The sequence below is a fragment of the Zea mays genome, chromosome 6 (genome assembly GCF_902167145.1).
Source record: "Zea mays cultivar B73 chromosome 6, Zm-B73-REFERENCE-NAM-5.0, whole genome shotgun sequence".
Lineage (NCBI taxonomy): Eukaryota > Viridiplantae > Streptophyta > Magnoliopsida > Poales > Poaceae > Zea > Zea mays.
In genome coordinates this window covers 162,861,356-162,872,098 of record NC_050101.1, presented here as the reverse complement: position 1 = coordinate 162,872,098, position 10,743 = coordinate 162,861,356, and the positions used below count along the sequence as shown (strand labels likewise).

General features: G+C 45.1%; 1 protein-coding gene across 3 annotated transcripts; it reads right to left on the bottom strand.

The window, feature by feature from the left end:
* Positions 1-2,817: 2,817 nt before the first annotated feature.
* On the bottom strand, positions 2,818-9,994 carry LOC100280495 (uncharacterized). 3 transcript variants are annotated; one of them, NM_001407791.1, is made up of 10 exons: positions 9,570-9,994; positions 8,547-8,610; positions 8,032-8,193; positions 5,013-5,183; positions 4,407-4,688; positions 4,122-4,247; positions 3,966-4,011; positions 3,805-3,869; positions 3,519-3,701; positions 2,818-3,412 (listed from the first exon to the last, which is right to left on the bottom strand). In NM_001407791.1, the coding sequence occupies exons 1-10, from the start codon at positions 9,815-9,817 to the stop codon at positions 3,185-3,187; spliced, it is 1,575 nt and encodes a 524-aa protein (NP_001394720.1). In that variant the 5' UTR covers positions 9,818-9,994; the 3' UTR covers positions 2,818-3,184. The 3 variants fall into 3 exon arrangements, 2 of the variants coding, with proteins under 2 accessions (NP_001394720.1, NP_001146887.1); NM_001153415.2 differs by having other exon boundaries at positions 3,805-4,011; NR_176422.1 differs by lacking the exons at positions 2,818-3,412; positions 3,519-3,701; positions 3,805-3,869; ... (2 more) ...; positions 4,407-4,688; positions 5,013-5,183 and having other exon boundaries at positions 7,093-8,193; positions 9,570-9,851.
* Positions 9,995-10,743: the final 749 nt, after the last annotated feature.

Sequence of the window (10,743 nt, the reverse complement as noted above, 5' to 3'; positions counted from 1 at the left end):
CTGAGCCCAAGTCCGAGCCCTGGGTCGGGCGGAGCGGAGCTTCCTATGATGCCTGAGGTCGGGCCTGACTGCCTGTCAGCCTCACTCTGTCAAGTGGCACTGCAGTCGGTGCGGCGCAGGCGGCGCTGTCCTTCTGTCAGGTCGGTCAGTGGAGCGGCGAAGTGACTGTGGTCACTTCGGCTCTGTCGACTGAAGGGCGCGCGTCAGGATAAAGGTGTCAGGCTACCTTTGCATTAAATGCTCCTGCGATTTGGTCGGTCGGTGCGACGATTTGGTCAGGGTTGCTTCTTGGCGAAGACAGGGCCTCGGGCAAGCCGGAAGTATGTTCGTCGCTGGAGGGGGGCCTCGGGCGAGACAGAGATCCTCCGGGGTCGGCTGCCCTTGCCCGAGGCTAGGCTCGGGCGAGGCGTGATCGAGTCCCTCGAATGGACCGATCCCTGACTTAATCGCACCCATCAGGCCTTTGCAGCTTTGTGCTGATGGGGGTTACCAGCTGAGAATTAGGAGCCTTGAGGGTACCCCTAATTATGGTCCCCGACACACACACACACACACATATATATATATATATATATATATATATATATATATATATATATATATATATATATATATGAAAAACCACATAAATCTAGATTATTAACAAAAATATATTACACGTTTTCAGAAATTATTACATAGCAACTCATCGCATTTTCATAAAAAGAAACTATACGCCATGAAAGTAATGCGAAAATATATACATTTCTAAAATAAAAATAAATTCAAGAATATTATGGACTCAACTAAAATACCCATTTTCAATATCTTAGGTCCCATTTGTTTCGTTGAAATTGAATTCTTTTTTAATAATTATAATTTAGACAAAACTAATTAGATTTATATATTTATATATTATTCTAAAGCATATGAGAGATAGTTATATACTATATTTATGTTATAGCAAAGCAAGTAGAATAATGTGCTATACGTTGTACATCGGAAACATAGCATGTAAATCTATAGAATCAATTTTCAATTTCCCACCCATGAATTTGAGATAAGCTTATATGATAACTTTAGAAAGTGATGGAATGTCACATTCTAAAAAAATTAGCCTATTTCATTAGTAAGATTCCAATTCCTTAAAATGAAAGGAAACAAACGGGGTCTTAGAGAAAATTCCAATAATTAAATAAAAAATTTCATGTAAAGGAATAAAAAATAGAACCTTTGCAAAAACTTACAAGCGAGAATTATTTACATAAAATGCATATTCTCTAAAGATATTATTCCTACCAATTCATTATTATTTTATGAAACTAAATTTTTCTCACAAATTAAATCTAGAATTTGATTGGAAAATCGAATCAGACAAAACATACGCTTCAGCATGAATACATCAAACACTTGATAAAATTTTACATATTCAAGAAATTGTTCAATTTATATATCACCATTTCATTATTTGAAAACATAATTATTTATATTACAATTGTAAATTAATAGATTAAACTAGATTATTTTTAATTGATGAATTTAGGGTGTTACAATATTGAGTGTTATGACTTTATTTAAGTATCTATAAAAAATATGTAATTCTGATCTTTGAAGTTAACAAGTTGTTACAGACCTGTCAAAAATAATTATAAAGGAAGAACTCTCTCGATTTTTAACATAATAGCTCTTATAGCAAATTATAGAGAGATATTTATTTAAACTGGATTAGATACTAAATTGTTCAAACTTTTACTTTATTGTTTAATTTGTTGGACTATCGACTGATTCATGTCTGGATAAAAATAAGCTTTGTCTCTAATCCAAGGTACATCACCAATTTGGTGGTGAAAATACTTGTTTTTTTTAAAAATAATGGTTCAAAGACCATAATATTTTATTTATTATTTACTTTTATGACCGTGAGAAAAAAACATAGCAGAGTCCGAAACAAAATAATAAGGAAGAAAAAAATACCGACGCAGAGTCTAAGACATGGAAAACAAGAATAAGAAAAAAAAACACCGAAGAAGACAAAAAAGAAAAGAACACCGAACAAAAAACAAGTTGAGCCGAGAAAAGGAAGATAAGCCTAAGACACAAAACGAGAAAATAACAAGAATATATGAGCAATGGAAGAAAAAACTAAGACGAAAAGCCGAAAAATAAGAAGAAAAACACCAAAGAAGATGAAACACCGGACGAAAGAAACATGCTAAGCCAGCAGCGGAAAAACAAGCTAAGCCGAGCAACGGAAGACAGAACAAAACACCGTACCGCCAAGTGGAGACCGAAGCAGGAAACAAAAACACAGCCGAGCAAATAGGAGACACAAACGCGGACGGCCAAACAAAGTCCGGACTCCGGACCAACAACCAAGTATGAAACGGAAACGTCGAGTAATGGAAGGAAAAAAGAAGCACCGCACCGCCGAGCATAGTCCGTGGAGCCGGACCAACAACCGAGTGAGCAGGGAACAGAAACGCGGATGGCCGAGCAGGGTCCAGACCAACAAGCATGAAACAGAAACGCGATAATAAAACTTGCACGGCACAAATGGACGAGACAGAAAAAATGGGACAGAGATTTTGGCTATATAATATTAAGTATAGATATAGATTTGTTTATTGTGTTATGATTTAAAGCCTATGATGTGTTTGCTGACCTGATTCATATGATGTTTTTCCTCATATTCAAAGACCCGATTGAATGATATCAACATAAGCTCTAGTCAAACTAATTTACTTTAATTAGTGATCATGATTAGTGTCTAACTACATGTTTATTATGCCAAGTTAGTTTCAACATCCAAAAGATGACATTTTCATGACCCGAGGGGGCTAACCAAATTCTGCTAGAACAGTTTTCATTACCTTAAAATAAAGCAATGACTTCATCTCAAGCACCACCGGTGCACAACAAACTAAACCACTAACACACGCGAAGAGTACCAAGCAAAATTTCATCTGTTTCATTGAAATGGAATTGCCAAGTCTTATATCCAAAACCAAAACTCAAACCTCGCAAGGAGTAAAGTATATATATGGGGTCCATTGCTTCTTACACAACCAGAAATGCAAGTTTCAACTGGCGACTGGCGAGTCAACCTGGACCCCCTACCCCTGAGTGAAGAATACTGCATCCAGAGATGGTGATTTTGTTAGTTCAAAATGTGTAGCTGCCCTCAGGCAAAAATCTCATTTTACCATCATTTGTTGAGTGGGTGCGGCCCCTCTGGTTCGCATGGTCTCCACACTGTACCAGAAGGTTCATCCATCAGGGCGATGCCCTTGGTAGCAAGGTTTTTCCTGATTCCATCAGATATCTCAAACTGTTTATTCTTCCTTGCAACGTTTCTCTGCTCAATCTGCTCTTGCAATTTTTCTTCAGTCAGCCCCGCTCTCTTTAGTGCTTTGTCCTTCAATTGCTTCAGTACCTATTGGACCAACAGTTTACTCGTTAAATCTGTAGGTGGTCATCATAAACAGAAATACATTTCTAGACAGTAGAGTTATTTTATTTCTAGACAGTGGCTTCAGTACCTCTGCCAAAGATGAAGATGGCATCAGACCAAGTATAGACAGTTTATTTTTAAGTTCTATTTCCAGTGCAATCAGAGCTTGAATATAATGTTCTGGCTGTTTTTGCAATTGCTGTTGCTTCTGTTGCTGCTTCTTCTGCTGTTGCTGTTTCTTCTTTTGCTGTTCTATTTTCTGTTGCAGTTTCTGAAAGTAGAAATGGTGTTATAGACAAGAAAAAATGATAGTGCCACCAATGATTTCAAAACACTAAAACCTTGGAACTTGGAAGCACAAGGGACCACCATACCTTCAAATCATTCAAACTGCTGTTTATGGCCTTCAGCAGCTCCATGAAGCAACGATCCAGAACATCTGTGGTTTTAAGATCATTCGACATATATTTCAAGAATTCTGAATGGTGCTTATCAATCAGATTTTGCTCCTCGAACGGCACTGAGAGAGAAATACCCTCTTCACGATATGTAGCTAATACTTCCTCGCAGTCATATAGAGTCTAAAAAAAAGCAAGTGTAGTGAATTAAGACAAAAGGATAATTAACGCTCAAATTTAAATCCAATAAGTCACAAAATGACTATAATTTGAACCTAAAGTAAGTCAAGTACCTGAAAAATGTAATAGACACGATCAGATGCAATCTCAAGTGCTTGATCAGAATGGTTCACATCTGATCTATAATGAGTGCGCATCAAGAAAAATCTTAAAGCCAATGGATGGTAAAGAGCAGTGATCTGGACAAAAACAACTGTTATGACCTCAAGAGAAAGCTTAAAAGTTCAAACCCATGCAAAGAACTAAAGAAAGCAATAGTTTGAGATCTGAAGGGAAAACTAAAGGTAGAAACCAGTCATGATGACTAAACAAAAAGGAGCCATGTGTTCACCACTTACATCTCTAATCGTGAAAAAGTTATTATCTGATTTTGCCATTTTTTTATCATCCTTGTTAACAAAGCCATTATGCATCCAGCACTTCACCTCACTCTCAGGATAAGCAGCTCGGCTTTGTGCAAGCTCATTCTCATGATGAGGAAAAATCAAATCTTTCCCCCCACCATGAATATCGAATAGATGTCCTAAATAGTGAGCACTCATTGCGCTGCATTCAATATGCCATCCCGGTCTTCCACGGCCCCAAGGGCTATCCCAAAAAGGTTCGCCCTCCTTTGCAGCCTGAAACATGGTTAATGAAGTATAAGAAAAAAGTGACCACACTGCTAGATATGAGTTTATTTCACAAAACTACAGCTATTTTTGCCTAAAGTTTCACAAAACTACAACAACTCGCAGTTTCAATTAACAGACCTACAACTACAATATTTTGCATAGACCCACTTGTAGCCACAAAAAGCTATGTTCGGAATCACATGTTGACCTGGATGTGACAAGTAGTTGTTCCGTGAAACTGACCCAGAAGTTGTAGTTTCTTGATAGTTAGGTACAAGTAGTTGTAGTTTTGTGAAATCAACTCTAGGAACATCAGTACTTCAAACTTACCTTCCAGAGTGCAAAGTCTGCAGGATTACGCTTTCGTGTATCAAAAGCAACCCGTGCCCCTGCCTGATTTTGATCGAATTTTCTTCCAGATAAACTGAGATATTCAGGAAAACTTTCGACTGAAAAGTAAACATCTCCTTCCATAGCATAGGCTTTGTCATTCTCCATTATCTGTCCAGAAACATAGACAACATTGGAAAGACATGTGACATAAGAAGATATAAAGAGAAAAAAGGGATAGACCCAGTGTTGGTGGCTCCCACATGAGTGGGGTCTAGGGAAGGAATGATCGAGGCAAGCATTATTCCTGCATTTTGCAGAGAGTGTGTCGAACCCAGGACCTTTGGCTCATTGGAAAGGCTTCTCACCACTGTTGCTAGGCATGTCTTTCACATAAGAAAATATAGAAGGAACAATTTTTGTACCATCAGGATTAAATACAGTAAGTTATGCATGACTGTTCAATATCCTGGTGTAGAAGTATAAAGTGGATATATTGATAGGAGATGGGTACACATATTTATAGGGACTCAAACCTAACCCTAACCCTAATGGGCCGGCAGCCCAACAGTGGTGCCGGCCCACACACACTCACACACACACAGTCTAACATCCCCCCGCAGTCGCAACGGGGGCACCACACACGATGAGACTGGAGTAGAGGCCGAAGGTAGGAGTCGACGGGTTGAAACCCCCCCGCAGTCGCAGCGTCGTGATGGTGCGAATGTTGCGGCTGGAGTAGAGACCGGTGTGCGCACCAAGAAGACGATAGCCACTAGATGCTGAGGTAGCCGAAGACGAGGTGGTCGCGGTCGGGAGACACACAATAGAAGCCTGATCTTCGGGAGGGGTCGACGTTCGAGCGTCAACGATCGGCAGGACGACACAGCAAAAGGGCACCGGCAGGCCGACCTTCCTGCTTCTTCGGTCGTCCGGGCGTCAAGAAGTCCCGCCAGGGAGGCCGACGGCAGCGCACGCGTCTGCGCCAGTCATGGTGTCCGCGCCCGCGGCAGAATAGAAGGGGAAACGACAGATCCGGCCGGGAAGGCCACGACAGCGACGGATCCAGTCGGGAAGACACGATCCAGCCAAAGGGACGGCGGATCGAGCCGGAAAGGTCGCAACAACGTGGATCCGGCCGGGAAGGCCGCGGCAGCGACGGATCCAGCGAAGGCGGAGAAAGGGGTGGGCGACGGGGCGTGTCCAGCCGGGCAGGGGCCTGCCCCGGACCTAGCAGGGGGTGTTGACGGCGCCGGCGACGGAAGAAGCTCGAAAGGTTGGTGCTAGTTGGTGCCAGCGCGGTCAGGTAGGTGGCCAGCGCGATGAGGAGGGCGGCGCGCGCAGGGCGCGCAGGAAAGCAAGGGGCGCTGCGCAGGGACGAGCGGGGCGTGCTGGCGACACTCGGCCGCGCCAGCATCGCCGCGCTGGTGCAGCTGCTCACGGCGTCAGCGCCCGCGGTCCAGGAGAAGGCCGCCACGGCCGTGTGCCAGGTCGCGGGGTCGGGCGCCGCCTCCGAGGCGCCGCTCGTGTCGGAGGGCGTCCTGCCGCCGCTCGTCCGGCTGGAGGAGTCCGGCAGCGCCGTGGGGCGCGAGAGCGAGGCCCCAGCAGCCTCGGTCGGCGGCGGGGAGAGCGGGCAAGCAGTCCCTCTACGCCGTTGCGCTTGCCCGGCCCGGGCCCGCGGCGCCCTCGGCTGTTCGGGGCACGAGCGCCGGCGCGCGGCCCCCGACTCGGCGGCACGGCTGCCTGTCGCGGGTGCAGCGGCCTCGGCTGCGCATGGCACCACAGCCCGTACGGGCGCGCAGCCCCCAGGCGGACGGCCGCCGACCTAGGATGGCTGGGAGCCGGCGGCTGGAGAGGAGGATGGTGGGCAGAGGAGACGGAGCAGGCGTTGCGCGGGCCCGAGGCGGATCTGGGTCGGCGGCTGCCCGGCACGGCCCCGCACGGCGGCGTGGGCACGGTCCTCCACGGGCGGCGCGGGCGCAGCCGGCCCCGGGCGTGGGGGCGCGTCCTCCCGGCGGCGGCGTGCGGGTTCGCGGCCCCTCGCGGCACGGCCTCGGGTGCGGTTCGCGCGTCGGGGAGACGAGGCAGAGCGCGGGGTCGGCTGGCGGCGGCGTGGCCAGGGCGCCCGTCGGGGGGCGCGTGCCCCATGGCACGGTGGCGGCGGCTGGGAGACGGAGGAGAGAGGGAGAGCGCGCGGCCAGTGCAGGGAGGTCCGGCGGCTGTTCAAGGCCGGGGAGGAGGTGGCAGCGGGCGCGGGGGGCAGTTGCCGCCCCGGGAGGGAAGAGCCTCCCGGGGGCGGCGGCTGCTCAGATGGTGGCGGCGGCTGTGGGAGGTGAGCCGACGGCGGCTGCTGGTTGGGAGAGAGGAGGAAAAAAACCTAAAACCCTAGTCTGATACCATGTAGAAGTATAAAGTGGATATATTGATAGGAGATGGGTACACATATTTATAGGGACTCAAACCTAACCCTAATGGGCCGGCAGCCCAACAGTGGTGCCGGCCCACACACACTCACACACACACAGTCTAACACCTGGAACTACATATGATGAGTGAAAGAATGGGTTTAGTTTGAATGGTGACAAATAATGTAATCATCAGAGTTGATTTTGATTACAACAGCCAGTGTGGAGCTTCCAATCAAAGACAGGGGGCACCAGGAAAATTACTAAAGGACTTCAACCGCAACTGGCTATTAGACAGAAAACTATTGTTGAATGCAAATTTCAAGGGTGGGTCATAGCCCCTGATGGCCATAACTAAGCTCATCCCCTGACAAAAGCTGCAAAGTATCATGAAAGCAATAACTAACATATATTTTCATCAGTTAGTTCGCAACAATACTAAGGGCAGGTCTGGTGCAGTGGTGAGAGCTATCCCACCATGTTGCGGGTTCGAAGAAGCCTCTCTGCAATTGTGAGGGAAGACTTACCTCAGTTTATCCCTTCCCTATACCTCACTCATGTGAAAGCCTCCGGCATAGGGTCTGCCCCTTTTTTAGCTCGCAGCAATACTGTACCTTGGTTATCAACTCTATAATATGCTCAATGTGCTCTGTTACACGTGGCTCACAGGTAGGAGGTAAACACTGGAGCTCAGTCATATCAAGAAGAAATTCATTGATAAACCGGCTACTCAAACTTGTAACTGTTTCACCGCGTTCATTTGCACGCTTAATAATCTGCAAAAATGGTAAGAAAATAATTTTACTGAATTTCTGCCAAAAGATTGAGAAAGGAAAATAACAGTTGTATTAAACATGCAGCACACTGGAAAAAGTAAAACTACTTTGTAAATCCTGGTGTTTGCTCTAAGAACAATGCCAGCGAAAAAGAACTGTTGTTGGGGTGAAATGGCACTGATAACACTACAGCTAAGAGGAACACACAAGAATAGTTGAACTCAGAAACAAATTAGTCCACAAATGACAGTCACAAATAAGATCATTCTCCTTCCATTTTGATACATCAAGAAGTTCTCCTTCCTTCTCAACTACTAAAATGTAACTCTAAAATAGTGTGAAGAAACTATTACCTTGTCGTCGATATCCGTGAAATTACGGACATATTCAACTTCATACCCCAAGAATTTCAGGTACCTATAAGGAAAGTGAGACCAATTATATTATTATGAGTAAATATGTTATCAAAATTCAGAAGCAAACATAGCAACATAGCTCAATATTATGCTTTAAATCAGCTAGTATTTTGACAAATGTATTGGAATATTAATGTAATGCATACAGACCATTGTAGGTTTAATTCAAAACAGCACCACATAACTGTAGTACTAACACGCTATTAGCTTGCTTAAAGTGTTCCTGAGTTACAAAGGATCACATATTGGCATGGCATGTTGCATGTCCTCCCTCCAGCCCAAAATGAATCACATTCTAGAATCATCCAAAGTCAAACTATCTTAAGTGGGCCAATCTATATAAAGATGAATAACATTTTACACCAAATTAGTATAATTGAATACACCATGAAAACATACTTTCTTAGTATATGTACTTATGGTGTCATAGGTGTTGGTACTATTCTTTATAAAGTTGATTAAACTTAAAACAGCTCTAAAGTTGATTTATTTTGGGATGGATAGAGTACATCAAAAGAATTCATGCCAATGAAAAATACAACATGGGCAGAATTCAAATGCTTGATCAGTTGCAGCAACAATTAGTCCATCAAACATTTATTTAGATGTAGGTACCAGAGGCAACTAGCAACTAATAGAGTTTAAACATGGCCCGGATCCAGCTAGGTTGAACATCCAAAACTGAGCTTGACCAACAACACACAACCTACTACTACAACACTACAATGAGACAAAGCTACTAGACAATATATTTCCCAATCGCGAGCACTGATTGAGCAATCACCAACATGTGTGCAGCAAGTACGACCGGAGTCCAGAGAGCACCCAATTCTAGAACAAAATCCTTACTCTACACAATTTAGAGCACAAACGCATAGCTCTCTAGTAGCCGATCCGGTTAACTGCGTGTATACCACCAATACAAGGGCCACGAGATCCGAGGGATGTTGGGATTGCTACCTGTAGAGGACGTCGAAGGCGACGTAGGCACGCGCGTGGCCGATGTGGCTAAAGTCGTAGGGAGTGACGCCACAGACGTACATCCCTACCTTCCCCTCCACCCGGGGCTGGAAGGGCTCCTCCCTCTTCGTCAAGGAGTTGAATAATACGAGCTGCGGCAGAGCCGTCGCCTGCGCTACGGTGGCGGACGGCGACGACTGGGCCTCCTTCGCCATGGTGGCGGATAGTGGAGACTGGGCCTCAGTCATGGTGGTGGAGGACGAGAGGAGAGGTCCGAGGACGGCACGCACTAGCCTACAAAACCACAGCGGCCACCGGCCAGACAGACGCGGAAGGGGAATTTACGGCGGCAGCGTCTGGCTGCCGGATGGACCGGAATCCGGATGCGGGCATGCAGCCGTGAGGGGAGGGGACTGGGGGATCGTCGAGGGATACTGAAATCCACTTCGGTATTTAAAGTGACTAAAAAAAGACGCGCCCTATCGAACGCTATATTAGGCATATATGCACAAGTAAATCAGAAAATATATTGTATACAGTAAGAAAAAGAAACGACAAAATTCAGATGTACGGATCTATCAATGGCATGTTGATTGCACGACGGCGAGGACCTAGACAGTACGAAATATATTATATGTTAGGGTGATCAAAGACAATATGTATACAGGGCTGATGCGCACCATATACATCATATATAAACACAGTGTAGGAATACGAACACGTTGTAGGAACACAAACATATTGTAGGATACAATACGACAATATAATATATATGGCGCGGACGCAGGTTCCACAACTGTCTCTAAAAGACAGTGTACATGCAGTTGCAAAACGGTGTTCAGTACAACAATACATAACTCTAACAGTTTGCAGCTCCATAGACTATACATGTATGGTGCAACAAGCAGATGATCATTGTACACAAAGCGCGTTGTAGGCGTTGGTTTGTTGTGCAGTTCTAAAAAAGTCTTTTTGGCACGAGCACATCAAGCTGCTTAGGCTTAAACATGAAGGGAGAGAAGCACATTCACGTCAACAAACATAGAAATCTAGTGTGGCCTGTGCATAGCATCGATGGCGAACCATGATCTAGTAGTAACTTGAAACACAGTTGTGAGAAACATTCACAACACTTAATTTTTTTTGGAGTAAGCCATTAATACAAATAAATCGT

Coding starts and splice junctions, on each gene's coding strand:
- LOC100280495 (NM_001153415.2), bottom strand. CDS start 9,817: ATGACTGAGGCCCAGTCTCCACTATCCGCCACCATGGCGAAGGAGGCC. Junction 8,611..9,569: donor GCCTTCGACGTCCTCTACAG/GTAGCAATCCCA, acceptor CTTTCCTTATAG/GTACCTGAAATTCTTGGGGT. Junction 5,184..8,031: donor TTATAGAGTTGATAACCAAG/GTACAGTATTGC, acceptor GTTTCTGGACAG/ATAATGGAGAATGACAAAGC.